Consider the following 16668-nt stretch of genomic DNA (forward strand, 5'->3'; position numbering starts at 1 on the left):
CGATGTGCACCTGCCTAGGCTGGAGGTCCTGCTCTGCCAGCCTCTCTTCCTCTCTTCTTTCCTCTTTGCTTCCACTGTGCCTGTCCTTCCTTTTCCTGTTTAGTACTGACATTCATGAACACATCTTGTTTTTCAGATAATTTCCTTCCTTCAATTCCTCCATCTGAGATTAAATAATAACAAATCACAATAATAGTAAATAATGGTGATTATAGGAATAATCATCATAAAAGCAGAGACCTTTGGCCCCAGTTGAGACCGATTTTGGTTTATTCTGCATCCTGCATCCCTGAATGAAGCAAACTTTTGTCCTTTTCCAACTGGAGCTGCCGACTGGCGAGACCATCAGCAGTACTGACTGAAGCAGCAAGCAGAGAAGCACCGTCCTTCACAAGATGCAACCGGGGATGCTGTGGGGACCACGCCGGCGGCTACAGCCTGCAACCGTCCAGCCACCGCGCCAGGGTGTCAGAGTACTGGCAGTACCGGGACCAGCTGGGCCTGCAGAGAGAAGTGAACAGGGCAGGCTCCTCAAGGTCAGCATTCAGGGTCTCCAGGGCTTCACGGCCTCAGTCAGGCCATTTGCACCTGCCCGGCCCATGGAGCCTTTGAGTTTGCCACCCCTGCTGTGGGCACAATTCTGAAGGCTTTTGTGCCTCTCCAGTGCCGTCTCCATCATATCCTAGCATGAAATGCTGGCGCTTCCTCCGTCCTGGTGCCCACGTCAGCCCCCACCTCATTCCCTAAACCCCACATGGTGAGATGAGGAGGCTGAACTGTGAACCAGGAAATTCTCCCCCAACCCTGCCAGGGAAGTATCATTTGCTTCTCTGAAGTGAGCTTCACGGAAGTTCCGTGACTTTCCTGGAGTCACATGATGAGTCTTTGGCAGACTCTGGGCCTGCAAATAGAACTTTGTCCCCTGGGCCAGGGCCTCTTTCCCCTTTCCATGTAGCCGCTTCACTCTGCAGCTTCCAAAATTCCTCCCAGCTCTTTAGCCCACCTAAGCCAGCTGCACTGCTGCTCTAGCCTTTTCTCCAGGTGCTGCAAAAGTGATTCCCTTGTTCTGGGTGCCCATGCCGACACCTGGACTTCATGTTCTCCAGTCCCTATCCCCAGGCGCCACCCAGGCCGGCTGTAAGCCGTTAGAGATCCTGTTTGATCATCCCAGATCCTGTTTGATCATCCCACCTCTCGGGCAGGTCTCCATGGGTCTTCCGGGGTCAGAGGTCCCGCAGTAGAAGGCAGGGCTGTGGACCTCTGGCCCCTCGTTGCTACAGAGTGGCAGGGGAACCCCAAGGCTTTGCACAGCCCCGGGCAGACACCACAGGAGGGACTCTGTGAGGACACGTGGGGTCTTGGTCTCCTCCCTTCCTGTCTTTCCCAACCCTGCAGAGCTGGCTAACTGAGCTTTGGGGAACACGTGACCACCTGTTAGCTTAGGAAGAGCTCACTTCACTGGGACCCTGAGCAAGTGAGAAGCCCTCGGTCTGCCGGGCTTAGCACAGCTCTGTTTAGGGCCGTACACGAAAGATGACTTCGTTCATTAGGGCTTCCTCTGGAGAATCAGCCAAGCTTCCACACGAATTGGAAACTCAGGCCATATATGAAAGGCATTTCGAACACTCCAAAGACAATCAACATTAATACAGGGACTTTCACTTTAAAACTGCAATCTACTAAATTAGTGGTGAAAACGGGTTAATGAGTAAGTAGCATTGAAATAAATGACTAGCCATGGAAAAAATATAAACCTGGGTCCCTACACCTCACTTTTTATGCCAAAATAATATCCAAAAAGGCCAAAATTTTAAGCATTAAAACCATGAAATCATATTCTGTTTTCAACTGATTTGACAAAAAATAGAGGGCCTCATTTGCGTGTGTGCCAGCATTGCAGGAGCGCAATTTTGGAGTACAAAAGACCTTTCTAAGGAAGAGATTTCATGTAAATCCAGAAGCCGCAAAAGAAAGCCAGGGGATTTGAGTCTGTGAATCTGTGAAACTCTCGCAGGATAAAAGTACCACAAAATCAAAACACAAATAACAAACCTAAAAAGATAGTTCAGACAAATAAAATGAATAAGGGCCTAATAAGCCTGGTTTATGAAGGACTCAGGAAATATCTACATGAAGAAAAAGCCCTGATCCACCCAATAGAAAATGGACTCAGAATATAAGTAAACGGTTCACAGAAAAACAGCCAATAAACACTTGAAAACATGTTTGACTTTCTTTGTAATTTGAACACACAAAGCAAAACAGAATGGTATTATTTTACACATCTCGGTTTTCCAAGACTCCACAGGATTTTAACACCCCAGGCTGGTGAGCTGAGGGGAAACAGGCCCCTCCGTGCGGTGTGTGAAGGGGCCTCTTCTCCAAACAGCAACTTAGCAACTGGTCCCTCCAGCATCTGAATGAACCAGGCAGCCTCAATAAACCCCTACGCAGGGATTTCTCTAAGGATACAATGGAAAGAACATAAAAGTTCTAAAAGCAAGATGCTCATGATAGAATTTTGAAGCAGCAACAGCAGCCACAAAAATGGAACCAAATTTTCATCATTAGAGAACTGGCAGATGAATCACCTGCCACCTCTACAGAGCGGGGCACTAGCCGCTGTTACAGCCATGGCGGAGACCTTTCAGTGGTGACAGTGCTGAGATTCAGGAGCTCTATAATAAGTGAAAAAAAAGCAAGGTGTAGCTCAGTGTGGACACTGGGATTCCACGTGTGTTTAAAAAGATCTGAAGTCTGTGTGCACATTGCTCTCTGATTTCTAAGAATATTAACCAGAGGAGACCTTGAGGAGGCTGCTGCTAAGAGGGAAAAGGGTTGTTTTTCTTTTTTTCTTTTTCTTTTTTTTTTTTTTTTTTTTTTTTTTTTTTGAGACAGAGTCTTGCTCTGTTGCCCAGGCTGGGGTGCAATGGTGCGATCTCAGCAGCTCACTGAAACCTCCACTTCCTGGGTTCAAGGGATTCTCCTGCCTCAGCCTCCCAAGTAGCTGGGACTACAGGTGCATGCCACCTTAAAGAAAAGAAATAGTAAATTTAAAAAGAAAAATGAATGGCTTCTGGGTAGTGGGTAGTGGCCCCAAATGCAGCCTTAGTTTTTCAACAAGCACTCAGGGGCATCCATTATGTGCCAGGCGCAGAGCTGGAGGCTAGAGATATGAAGCAGGAAAAACAATCTCTGACTGAATTGATTAGGTTGGTGCAAAAGTCATTTGCCATTGTTCTTAACAGCAAAAACCACGATGACTTTTGCAAAAAAAAAAAAAAATAACAGTTCCAAAGTACCTTGAAGACACAGAAAAAAAAAACAAAACAAAAAAGGCAGCAACAAAAAGTCTTGGCCTCCGAGACGGACGCACCCTCTGGGCCGGATCCTGGACAAAGTCTCTGCTGCCCACAGGGCCCATGATTTAGAGTCAGGAACACCACCTACGCTTCCACAAGTGAAATCTGTCCACCTACAGGCCCGTCCTTTCTCCCCTCACCACCCCACATTGATTCTGCTCAGAAACCCTGAGGCCGGACTCACTGGAGTGCTGGACAGCCGTCTTCAGTTGCCTTCGACATGACTGGAGCATAGATGTTCTGTGTCACCCATCCCCATCTCTTTGAGTAGCCTGGAGAGACCTGAGGCTCGGAATAGCACAGATCCAGGATTGATCACACTGCTGTGGCCACGAGTAAGTTATTCTATTTCTCTATGCCTTGGTTTTCTCATTTTCAAAATGAAGCTAAGGATGCTCACTGCAGAGGGGTTTGTGAGGATTCACTGACGATGTGCATATAAAATGCAATCAGTCAAGAAATTGCAGCTCTTATTACAGGATTTCCTCTATTGTAAGATATCTTCTGAGATTCATCCATGATTTATTAACGGCTTTGAGGGGATAATATATCGATGACAAAACGAAGCCTAATTTCAGAAATATTAAGATCTGAAAAACTGCGCCATCCGGAACTTAGGAAATATGACACTGTTTCTAGATCTAGCGGGAGATTATAATGTCCAGAATCTACCAGGCAGGCAGTTGCAAAATGTGGGGCAGAGGCAGAAAAGGTAGGGAAGAAGGAGGCTTGTGGTTAGGGTCCGCTGGGTGGTGTAGGGCTGTCCCATAAACAGCGTGGACGGAGACAGTAGCAGCGTGTGCTGGAAATGGAGGGTTTTCATGCATCAATCTACCCCCAGATGAACGTCCAAGAAAAGGGTCTGTCCATAACCCAAGTAACAGTGAACAGAGACAAGAAAAAGTCACACAACCTTTCCATTCAGCAAATACTGAACACGGGTAACTCTGTCCTTATTCAAGGAAGGATAAAGAGGATAATGCTAACACGGCACCTACGAGGGAATGTCACGAAAAGAAAAGGAGGCATCATAATAAAATTTCTTTTTTGTTGTTGTTGACTAGCATGTATTGAAAACAGCAATGTTAACAGAGCACACATCTTTCAAAAAAGACTAAAGACTAACAAATACAAGTCATGCACATATTTTAAACTAGTGTAGTTTTTTCTACATTAATGTTATTTTGTATACTGGACATTGCGGTTCTATTTCCATCTCATCATGCAAACATGCCTATTTCATCATTAAGAAACCTTTATTAGGTTATATTCACTTTGACCCTCCTACCAAATCAAGGGGAAGACAACAAAACAGAAAAATAAGAAATCCCAGTAAAAGATCCCCTCAGATTTCATAAATTACAAACTAAAGCTGCTAGTTAATAAAGAAATGGAAGAATTTTCAGAATTGTAGAATACAAAAATCCCTGTAATTTAGGCAGATGCTTTCCTTACCGATGACAAATCTTACAACACAATGTGAAGTCACGCTACTCAGATATTTGTAGCAAAACCGTTTTTTGTACAAAAACAAAAGCAAGGGACCATGAAGGAAACAGCATATGTTCCTCACGGCCTGTGAGCATACAGATCCTTTAGCAATTTACAAGGGTAACTATGAGAGCCTCACATTCTTCTGTAACCCACCTATTCTGCCTCTCTATTTGTCAGATTTGTAAATGGAAGTCACGTCTCACTAGCAGAGGTCTCATCCATCTCCCGCTCTCTCCAACTAACACTGATAATTTTCTCTCATTTCCCTGAGCATCCTCTAGGAACAGCACTGCAAGCAGGTTGTAAAAACAGAAGAGGAAAAAAGAAAGGAAATTTTCCAAGGGTGTTATTGGTTAATTAGCAGTGGGGTCAGTCCACCAGCAGTTTGGTTTTGTTGGTAGCAGCTGGTTCGTGTTGAACAGGCCCCCGGGAGCTTGGTGAGCAGCTCTCGCTCCGTGCTTTCAGGGTGGCTGTCAACAGAGCTGGGACTTGCACTCACATTGCCAACAGCAGTGCTGGCTGGGGGACCCAGCTCCGGTGCATTATTCTCACTGGCCGTGGACACCACGGAGAGCAGGGACATCCACAGGTGAGCCAGCCTGAGGGTAGAAGGAGGTTGCTGGTCTGCTATAATAACCGGCTACATCCACATGACGAGCCTTGTCCAAGGTGATGAAACCTACATTTGCACTGGCTTCACAGACGCAGAAGGAGCCGCCATCTTTCATCAACAGATCGATGCCACACACATCCATGCCCTGGCGTTAGACACCTGCCTAGCTGGCTGCTTCCCTTTCCACTCAGAGAGCACATCCTCCCCACAGCACTTACTGAGCAGGTGCTTTGCAGTCTCTCATCTGCTGAACAACGTAACATGGTGCCAACCTCACGCCCCCCGCCCGTCCATGAGACTCCTCAACGCACATCTGGAACAGGTATGAGCGCTTTGTGGCGAATAAGATGGTTTAGATCAGCTACTCAGGAGGCTGAGGCAGGAGGATCACTTGAGCCCAAGAGTTCCAGGCTACAGTGAGCTGTGATCGTGCCCCTGCACTCCAGCCAGAGTGACACAGCAACACCCCGTTTCTTTTTCTTATTTTTTTTTGAGATATCTCTTTAAACAAAAGATAAAAAGGTAACCCACAGAATGAAAGATAGTTGTAATACATATATACAACAAAAACACTTTATCCAGAGTATATAAATATCTCCTACAGATTAATAAGAAAAAGCACAACGGAAAAATTGACAAAAAATTCAAAGAGGCGCTTCACCCAAGGGCATATACAAATGGCCAATAAACACTTGAACCTAATCAGGGAAATGCAAAGTAAAACTCTAATGCGGTACCACAACACAGTCACGAGAACACACTGGAAATCACCAAGCGTGATTGAGAACGTGAAGCCACCAAAAAGCACAATTCCTGACGGCGGTGTACGTGGATAGAAATCTCTTTAGAAAATTGTTTGATGCAATATGCCAAATCTGGAAATATACTTATCCTATAACTAGCAATTTTATTCCTCGGTAAAAACAATACAAATCCATTTACATTTTCACCAAAAGGTAAGTATAGACTGTCCATGGTAGCACTAAAAACGTAGAAACTGCCGAATGCTCATCAACGGAGGGATGGTGCGTAACCCGCGGGGAACGCATGCAGTGGAAGCCATCTGGCAATGAGAATGAGCCGCAGCCACACACAGAAACGTGAACAGACACAGCACCCGGTGAAGGAAGTCAGACAGAGGGCCGACCACTTGCACGTTTTAGACTTCCCTAAGCACACACCTGGCTAAAGAGGAAATTAGAGTTGCAGCTATTTTTGGCAATAAATACACAACAGTCACTTAATATAACAAATATATAAAGAGGTCTTTCAAATGATATAGCTTGAACTTTAAAATAGGCAAAGAGCAAAGATGGAAAAAATCACAAAAACAATAGTAATATATAACAGACATGGGGAAAAACACCCTGATGAGGTATCATCGAAGGCAAAAGAAGATAAGACAAAATTGTTACTCGCTTATTTATTTATTTATTTTTGAGACCAAGTCTCCCTCTGTTGCCCAGGCTGGAGTGCAGTAGTGAGATCTCAACTCACTGCAACCTCTGCTTTCTGGGTTCAGGCAATTTTCCTGTCTCAGCCTCCAGAGTCACTGGGACTATAGGTGCATGCTGCCACACCTATTTTGTTTGTTTGTTTGTTTGTTTGTTTGTTTGTTTGTTTTATTAGAGACAGGGTTTCGCCATGTTGGTCAGGCTGGTTTCGAACTCCTGACCTCAGGTGATCCAACTGCCTTGGCCTCCCAAAGTGCTGGGATTACAGGCGTAAGCCACCACAGCCCGCCAGTTATTCACCTTTAAATCGCAAAAGGTTTGTGATTGGTGAAGGTGCAGTAAATCTACACTTCACTAAACTCTTTGTAGAAATATAAACAAATGTGGACCTGCTGGATTTCACATGCATCAAGAACACTAAAGGTATGAAAAAACCTTGTAGGAACTTATAGGAAAAAAACAGTCAGAGATTATCATAATAAGCACAGATTTAGTTTGAAGATGTTCATTGTAGCATTCTATGCAACTCTAAGCAAGATTTGGGGGGGAAATGTACAATTCAAGGCAATTTCTCTGACAATGATTTCCTTCCCTCCGTGGCCTTGCCACTGTGGAGCTCAAGGCTTTCTGCTGCTTCCCTTGGTGAGTTGGAACCTTTTAGTTTAGGACTACAGAGGTGCAACAGTCAAGATCTGGCCAAGATTCAATTAGAGATAACAAGTGAAAGTCGCTAATACAGGCTATATACAAACGTATGACTGGCCGGGCGCGGTGGCCCACGCCTGTAATCCTAGCACTTTGGGAGGCTGAGGTGAGCGGATCACCTGAGGTCAGGAGTTCAAGACCGGCCTGACCAACATGGAGAAACCCTGTTTCTACAAAAAAGTAAATAAATAAAAATTAAAATTTTTTAAATAAATAAATAAAAATTTAAAGAGAGAAAAAAATGTATGGCTTACCATGCTCCCATCCCTTTTTTTCCTTTTACAATGGTCTTGGCACATTCAATTGTCTTCTGTAAATTAGGATTCAGTAAAGCTGTGGAGAAAATAAAACGGAAGGTAACAGGCCCGCAGATGACGGCGAAGTTAGAGTGACGTAGGGAAGGCACAGGGTGTTCAGGTCAGAGGCTTCCAGGGAATTCCAAGGATAAATCTATCCTTAGATTTTTAATTAGACAACCCTAAGGAGGTAGCAGAAGGTAGTCCAGATCCACTGATTTTTTTTTTACCTTGTAATTCTTATAAATGTTTTTCCATTAAAATATGTATGTATGTATATTTTCTATGACCGAAAATATGTATCCCAGATCCATTGATTTTTTAACTTATCATTCTTATAAAATTTTTTCATTAAAATATGGATGTATATTGACTCTTCTGCCCGAGGCAACATAAGCAGCGATGGAGAGAGAACGAAAAACGCGATGAACTCGTCCCTGCCCACGCGGCGCCTCCAGGGGTTGAAGTCACAGGCAATTAAACTAACAGGGATGCCTGCAATGATGGGGACGCTGCTTGGTGAGGGAGCCTTTAGTCGGGCACCTGATTCAGACTTGAAGGGTCAGGGAAGAGTTACGGGGCAAGTGGATTCTAAAGGAGCAGGTGAAGAAAGGGGACGGAGGGAGTACCTGTTCCTGGCATAGGGGTGTGAGGCGGCCTACCCAGCGTGTCTGCCTTCGCCACGCCATTCCGTCCCTGGAATGTGGAATCCAAGCCCTCTCACCTGGGACTACTGCAACACCCCCCTTGCCGACGTTGGTCTCAGCTTTCCTTAATCTAGTCAGATCGCTTTTCCTTAAAACATCACTTCACTGCCCCAAACTGCTCATAAAACAGACCCCCAGATCCCTGGCTACATTCAATGGTGCCCTGATGTGCCTTTCTGCTTCTAACCCTCACTTCCCATAGCCATCCTCTTCCACCCTGACATTCGATGCATGCCAAGGGCAGGAGACAAAGACAGTGTCCGCCCTGAATGTGGGTGCTCTCCCCACGAGACCCACAGCTTAGGGATCATAGAGGAGGGAGCCCTAAGGCGCCTGCTCACAGTTCTCAAGGCTGTAGCCCTCGAGGTAATCCAGGCCTCCATCTCGGAGCTCCTTGGCCACTGTGCAGCCCCCAGGAAGTAAGCACCACGTGGAACCACCAGGCAGCCAAGGAGGGGGAGAACCACGCGTGCCTTCATTCTCTCCAGGCTCCTGGCAGCTGGGAAGCTGTGGCCAGGTGAGTGGGTAGAGTCACAGGGACACTGGTCCTCGGAAGGGAAAGAAGGGCACTATGGGGTACGGGGGGAGCACAGCTCAGTGTCTCACCTGGTACACCAGGACACTTCTTCCCATCCTAATCCTCGGCTTCCTGTCACTGCAAATCTGGGACACCTGAGACTCCGCCCCTTCGCCGCCTCACCCATCAGTGTGGAGGGAGGTTTGCTCGTCAGGGAGGATTCGGTTCTGAGGCAGAAAGGCCCAGCTGAGCATCCTCTGGGTTTAGCCCAAACTCAGGATCCGCACTGCCTAGGTGTCCCTTCCAGCACTACCACCCCCAGCTGTGTGGTCTTGGGCATATATGTACCCTCTATGCACCTCAGTTTTTCCATTTATAGAATGGGGATAACAGTACCCACCTCATGGGTATTTAATTAGATTGATTAGATGAATTAATTAGATAAATACCTACAAAGGGCTTCAAAGAGCACCTGGCAGTTAACAAGCACAGAGTGGCCACCGCGTAAGGCCTGGCACTTAGCAGGTGCTCAGTCAGTTCAGTGCTCACAGAATGAGTGAATCCTGGCAACCACCTCTCCTTGGTCACAGGTACTTGGGACCACCTAAGAGCAGTGGGCAAGCTCCCCTCGGGATGCCCGGCTCCCGTCTCCTCGCAGTGACCACTTCTGCTTTCACAGTGGCAGCGTCTGCCCCTCCACAAAGGGCGTGGTGGCCACGTGGGTGAAATCAGACCAGCTGGAGCCCTCTGCTCTGACGCCCACAGCCTCCTCTCCACACCCCGACACCTTCTCTGCCCATCTGGACAGGGGTCTCCGTCACGCCATCTGAGGTCAGCCTGATCTCACTGCATCCCCAGGAGTGGAATGCTCAGCTTCCCAGGGACCCACCCTGCATATGGCTCCTGCCACAGCCTCTCCTCTGTAAATTTTGTCAACTCCGGCGGTCGGAGGCAGGCCTCCGACACAGCACCACAGCCTCCAGTGGCCTCGAATGGAATGAAAAGAGGAACTTACCAGAACATGACATGTGGCAGCGGTTCCTGCCACGGTCACCGCACCACTCATTGCCACGAATCTGAAAGAGGCCGAAGCCAGTGTGGCCATCACGTGTGTTCTCGTAGATGGCCGTGGGGTTGAACTTGCTCTCGAAGTAGGCCAGGCACACCCCTAAGGTGGAACAGAAGGTGTGCAGCTCTGAGGACAGCTGGAGTTGGAGAGGCCTGGCCAGGGAAGGGAGGGCAAGAAGGTGCGAGGAGGGAGCCCCAGGGGTCTGCTCACAGTTCTCAAGGCTGTAGCCCTCGAAATAATCCAGGCCTCCATCTCGGAGCTTCTTGGCCACTGTGCACCGCCCCAGGATGTAAGCTCCAGTTGGAACCACCAGGCAGCCAAGGAGGAGGAGAACCACACATGCCTTCATCCTCTCCAGGCTCCTGGCAGCTGGGCGGCCGTGGCCAGGTGAGTGGGCGGAGTCACAGGGACACTGGTCCTCGGAAGGGAAAGAAGGGCTCTGTGGCGGGGGGGGGGGGGGCGGGGGGCACAGCTCAGCGTCTCACCTGGTACACCAGGACACTTCTTCCCATCCTAATCCCCGGCTTCGGTGCCACTGCAAATCTGGGACACCTGAGACTCCGCCCCTTCGCCGCCTCTTGACCTCCTATTTTCGGAGGAAACTGCCCTCTTGAAAGCCCCTCCCCAACCCCAACTCTTTCCATCCAGCAAAACCCGTTGGCTCCTTCTGGGTTTGTATCTCTCATTTCACTCTGATATTAGGTATAGATGCTCAAGACCTTTCTTCCCTTTATTGTAAAAGTAGACTCCAGTGATTAAACACATCTTATAAAACAGAAAAGAGGAAAAAAAAAAAAAGCATCATGGCCCCAGCACTCCAGCAGAACCTCTACTGAACCATGGGACTGTGTTCACCACTGTCTCGTGTGTGTCTTATTCCCAGTTGTATTCCTGTTCTTTACACAGTCCTGTCCCCAGACTTTCTACAAACCAAACTCCATTGTTTTTCCCTTGCTGTCCGCGCAAGGAGACAAGCCCAGACCTGCCACTCAGTGACAACAGACAAGTCACTTAGCCTCTCACTGCCTCTGCTTCCTTGTCTTTAAAAGCGGGTCCCTGGGGGGAGAGCATCAGAGAATGTACTCTTGCATTTAGGTTTCTCCATTCCACGTCAGGTGGGAGCCACGCCCTAAACCCACCACATCCTCACCGCAAGCCGACTCACGGCCCAGCCCTCTCACCTCCAACCCTCCCGGCCAACTCATACAGGTGGTATTCTCCACCATGACTGAGGAATGTCCCCAAAGCAGGTACAAGATGTCACTTGGAGAACACTGCTAGTTCCCTGTTCTCACTGCAGCAAGCCCTCCATGATCTGGCTTACCCCACCCACTCTTTATTGGGACAAATCTATTCCGTCAAGATGGCACTCCCTCTCTGGGCACCTCGCACCTCCCACTCCATTCCCCCGGCGCCCGTGCTCCTGCGAAGTCCACTGGTGCCCTCACACACGCTTCTTCCCAATGCCCAGGGCCCTACCATGCCTTTCCTCATTCAAATCTCCCTCTTGAGGCCTCACCCCAGGTGCCAACCTCATGCGTCCTGATGGACCCTCCATGAAAGTTCCATTTTCCCTCTGAGTCCTTTTTTTTTTTTTTTTTTTTTTTTGAGACGGAGTTTCGCTCTTGTTACCCAGGCTGGAGTACAATGGCGCGATCTCGGCTCACCGCAACCTCCGCCTCCTGGGTTCAGGCAATTCTCCTGCCTCAGCCTCCTAGTAGCTGGGATTACAGGCACGTGCCACCATGCCCAGCTAATTTTTTGTATTTTTAGTAGAGACGGGGTTTCACTATGTTGACCGGGATGGTCTCGATCTCTCGACCTCGTGATCCACCCGCCTCGGCCTCCCAAAGTGCTGGGATTACAGGCTTGAGCCACCGCGCCCGGCCCCTCTGAGTCCTTTTTGATCTGAGTCTCTTTCATGACACCTTGCAGGTGACTGTCCTGTTTTGTGCTCTGTCCCATTGCTCAGACTAGAATACGCAATTGGAAATGGGAACTCATCCTCCTCCTGGAAAACCCCATGACCCCAGCACTCCGCCGTTATCTATCAGTGGACTGTTCATGGCACCCTCCTGCTTGCCACCTGCCTGTCCTGACTGTATACACCTACCTCAGGGGTTCTCAGCCTTGGCACTCGAGCTGGAATATGCCTTGTCCTGGGAACATCCTGTGCTTTGGAATTGTTTAGGAGTACCCCTGGCATCTAGATGTTTAGGAGTACCCCTGGCCTCTAGATATCAGTAGCTCTGCCCCCAATTTATGTCAGACAAAAATGTTGCTCAGGGACAAAACTGCCTCCTGTTGAGAAATGTCGAACTTGTGCAAAAGTTAGAAATAAGTATATTCATGAATTAGAAGAATCACACTTTCAAATGTTTGTTCAAGCTGTATCGTCAGTTGCAGACACTACCATTAAACCAAATACAGCATCTAGAGGACCTTGCATTTGAGAGCTCAGACTTGGAAATCAGATTGCCTGGGTCCGAGTCCCAGCCTCCCACTCAGCAGCTGAGACATCAGCATCCCAACAGCGATTCAGACAAATTGCTCAACCTCCCAATTCCTCCATTTCCTCCTCTGTAGCGCAGATTAGAACAGTACTTCATCAATTGCGTTGATGAAGAGTAAGTGAATTACATATGCACTGGCACAAGGTCTATCCCTGAGGGTGTTTTGCTGAGCTCTGGCTGCACCCTTCCCTTAGCTGAGGAGGTGAATCTCAATGCATATTTCCGTTCCCAAAGAGCAAACAACATTTTCCACTAATGTCTGTCTTCCAAAGGGCAGGCCTCATCTCAGCTCGCGGAAGGCATGCCGAGTCCTCCCCTCCCCTCTCCCCCAGCAGCCAATTCACCAGGGCATGCCAGCTACAGTTCTTCCAGAACCCACTCACCTCCCACCTGCTTCTCTGCCATCCTCCTAATCCAGACCACCGTCATCTCTAAGGTGGTTTTCTAACTACGCTCCTCCACACTCCTCTCTGTTCCCCTAGACCCGCTGTCCACACAGCAGCTGGAAATGCAGTTTATAAAGCGTATGTCCAGTGACATCATTCACCTCACCTCCAGTGGGTTCATTCCCCTTGCACTCTGAGCAAGACCCCAGCTCCTCAGCCTGGCTAAGCCCCTCTCCTGTCTGAGTGCACATCACTCTCTCCTCGGCCCACCTTCACTCTGCCATAGTCACCTTGCACGTTTCCCTTCCTTGAATATGCCAGTTTCACTCCCACCACAGGTCCTTTGTGGAATGGCACCAGCCTTTCCCCCTACCTGGAACGTGACTGCCCTGATCACCACATTTGAGCTCGCTGCCTCAAAGAAAATTCCTTCATCACTGCCCCATCAAAGAAGACGGATTTTATTTTCTTCATAACATCAGTCAATATCAGGAACTCCACTGTTCATTTGTTCACGTGCTTATTTCTCTCTCCCATACCTGGTGTGAGCACCGGGAGTGCAGAAACCTGGTGTGTTTATTCTCTTCTTTATCCCCAGAACTTAGAACAGAAGCTAATGCATAGTAGGTGCTTAACGAGCCTTTGTTGAATGAATGAATGAATGAATGAACAAAAACCTACTCTTCCCAACTGAACTGTCACCAAATGAACAATACGTGAACTTGCTGAGGAGCATCTCCTGCAGCTGGGAATTGTCATGCCGGCCGCCCTCCTGCCCACCATATTCCCGCCTACCCGTCCACGGCCGGCTCTCGGTGCCTTTCCAAGGGGAGGGGAGGAGCAGCCGCTGCAGCAGCTCCGACGTGTGTTACGGGGACGCTGCTCCGTCTACACTGGGTTCCCTGGATTTTTCCGGGTGCCACTTCATTCATCATCCACGTGTCTGCCCTCAAGAGTTCTTCTCCGTGACCTCCTCTTCTAGAACCCTTTCTATGACATCAGAGGCTGTGCACCAGGACAGTGTGAAAAGGGGAGGGCCCGTCACTGTCACATTTGTATTAGTTTTCTGTTGCTGCTGAAAAATGTTACCACAAATTTAGTGGCTTAAACAACACAATTTATTCTCTTGAAGTTCTGAAGTCAGAAATGGGTCTCACGGGGCTAAAATTAAGGTGTCAGCAGGGCCGTGCTCCCTTGCGAAGGCTGTAGAAGATGAGTTCTACCCTTGCTCATTCAGGTTGTTGGCAGAATAGTTTCTGCACTTCCAGGGCCGCGTTCCCTGTTTGCTTGCTGGCTGTCAGCTCAGGGCCATTCCCAGCTGTCTGCATTTCTTAGCTCTGTCTCCTTGGAGCTAAGGAGAGGAATAATAGATTCCTCCATCTTCAGAGCCAGCAAGGGTGAGTCAAACCCTCCACACTTTGAATTTCTCTTGCCTCTTCTGTCTTTGTATCTTTCTGGCCCACTTTTCTTCCTCCCCTTCCGTGTCTAAGGACTCAGGATTAGATCCGTCCAGTAGGACAATCCAGGATCATCTCTGCTTCTGGAAGTCCTTGACCTTCATCACTCCTGCAGAGTCTCTTTCGCCACAAATACTAACACATCTGAGGCTCCCGAAGCTACCATTACTGAACAAAAGGGATTCAACGCATTAGAAACCAACACTGTGACACCAGGTTTTTGAGAAAAGCCTTTTTATTGAAATACAAATATTTAATTTTAAATATATTATCAATATGTTGTCAATTTCCAAGGAAACAGCAGTGTCAAGCTTGAATCTGTCTCCCTGTGAGGGCTTTAATGCAGGATTTTTATTAGAAAAGTTCAGGGGGGGGATTCTAAGAGTAGCACGTGACTGGGGGAAGTGAAGGGAAGGGCTTCAAAGTCCTCTGTCGGGTGCAGGTGCCTCTTCGTGCTATTTCGTAGGTCGCCCATGCAGTCTCGGGGGAAGTCAGTTGAATCATGCAGTGGAAACTCAGGCTGTGGCTTCTGCAGCCTCTGCCTGGATGCCGGTCGGCCACCTTGGTGGCAGCTGGCTTCAGCCAGTTCTTCTCTCTCATGAGCAGAGGGAGCTTCGGTATTTCAGGACGTTGTTTCTTTTCTTATCTGCCATCCTGCAAACTCAAGAATTTCTGTTAGTCATCGCTTTCTTTAACTCTATGGGGGACGCCTTTGGGAGACCAGTATTCTGCCTGGCACAGCACTCTTCAGGGCCCTGGCAGGACAGCCTTCTAGGTGGAGCAGTGGGAGAAGCCTTTATTCAGCTTTTCTTGTCACCACAGGGCCACGGTCAAGGACATCCCCTCTTGGAGCCTGGGCAACTTCATCTGTGACTTGAGGGCATCATAATGGGTTAGCGCTAAGATCTTCTTCAGCTCCAAAAGTTAAGAGATACTGAGATGATTGAGGGCAAATTGGCCTTTTGAAAACACAGTAGTCTTTCCGGCTGGCTCAATTAGAACTGGTAATTAGTTGATTAATTGAAAATTAATAATGTGGAGAATCATAAAAGAAAAATAATAAAAGCAGGCCACAAACACCGAGGCTTAAATCCATGCATGGATCTTTTCTCAGCCGTGTTCAGTGTTGGCTCAGCAGGAGACTGGTTGGCAGGGAACCAAGGTGTTTTCACAGAAATCAGTTAATCGAGAAGCATTCATCTGCAGAAACTCCCACCTCTGAAGGCATCATAGCAGAAATGTCCCCCTCACTCACAGTGATAGACAGTTTGAGAAGAAAGGGGGGTCCACCATTCCACAGCCTTCCCTGCACCCATGCCCCTTGGCTCCGTAACTCAGCTGCTCCCATCAAGCCCATCTACTCCCCACCCCGGGGATTGGGTCGGCCCGTCTTGCTCGGACAGTAGATCACAGTGGGTCCAGGTGGTGCTGATCCTAGGCCTCAGGAAGCCTGGTGGCTTCTGCTCGCCTTGAGTTCTGCCACGCCACACAACATGCCTACCTCAACTTGCAAGAGATGAGTGGCACCTGTCACCCCTACTGCCACAGTGGGCGGCCATTAACTGCCATTCTTGCAAGAACAGCCGAGGCTGGCCAGCCCCCCGCTGACCACAGATACGTGAGCAATGACAAGCAGGGTCAATCAAGTCCAGTCAGGATAAGCAGAAGTGTCCAGCTAACCCGCAGCCTGCTGAGCAATGATGGGCATTTCTTGCCTTTCGCTGCTGTTGTAAGTCTGGGGCGAGGAGGCTGTTACACAGCAATTGATAACGGGCACATCCCCGCAGCTCTGTGCTCCTGCCTTGGCCTGCACCTCCAGGCAACCACCGTCGGGGCCTGAGCACACGGGCCGTCTGCTCTGGAGCCCAGAGACAAGCACCAGCTGCCCTGTTGCAATCACATAACTCCCAGCAGAGGTCGTATTCCTAGAGGGAAGGGAATCGCCCTGCTTTCCTGATAGGACATTTACCTTTCCCAGAAAAATTGAATAGGAGCTCTCGTAGTGCAGGGGCCTCCTCAGGCAGAAGCCCCAGAGTTTGCCGACCTGTCATTTGCCCTGTTGAGCACCGGGCGTGACTGGATGGAACAGGCTTTG

At 48.6% G+C, this 16668-nt stretch overlaps 1 protein-coding gene and 1 pseudogene across 1 annotated transcript; both read right to left on the reverse strand.

The window, feature by feature from the left end:
- Positions 1–253: 253 nt before the first annotated feature.
- LYZL4 (lysozyme like 4) lies at positions 254–10566 on the reverse strand. Its single transcript, XM_003930870.4, has 4 exons — positions 10428–10566; positions 10164–10316; positions 7883–7961; positions 254–501 (listed from the first exon to the last, which is right to left on the reverse strand). Exons 1-4 carry the CDS (start codon positions 10564–10566, stop codon positions 432–434), a joined length of 441 nt encoding a protein of 146 aa, XP_003930919.1. The 3' UTR covers positions 254–431.
- On the reverse strand, positions 5226–6444 carry LOC120360826 (beta-citrylglutamate synthase B pseudogene; annotated as a pseudogene).
- Positions 10567–16668: the final 6102 nt, after the last annotated feature.

The sequence above is a fragment of the Saimiri boliviensis genome, chromosome 9 (genome assembly GCF_048565385.1).
Source record: "Saimiri boliviensis isolate mSaiBol1 chromosome 9, mSaiBol1.pri, whole genome shotgun sequence".
Lineage (NCBI taxonomy): Eukaryota > Metazoa > Chordata > Mammalia > Primates > Cebidae > Saimiri > Saimiri boliviensis.

Coding starts and splice junctions, on each gene's coding strand:
- LYZL4 (XM_003930870.4), bottom strand. CDS start 10,566: ATGAAGGCATGTGTGGTTCTCCTCCTCCTTGGCTGCCTGGTGGTTCCA. Junction 10,317..10,427: donor GGGCTACAGCCTTGAGAACT/GTGAGCAGACCC, acceptor GTTCCACCTTAG/GGGTGTGCCTGGCCTACTTC. Junction 502..7,882: donor AAAAAAGGGATGGGAGCATG/GTAAGCCATACA, acceptor TTCTCTCTGCAG/GCCCAGCTGGTCCCGGTACT.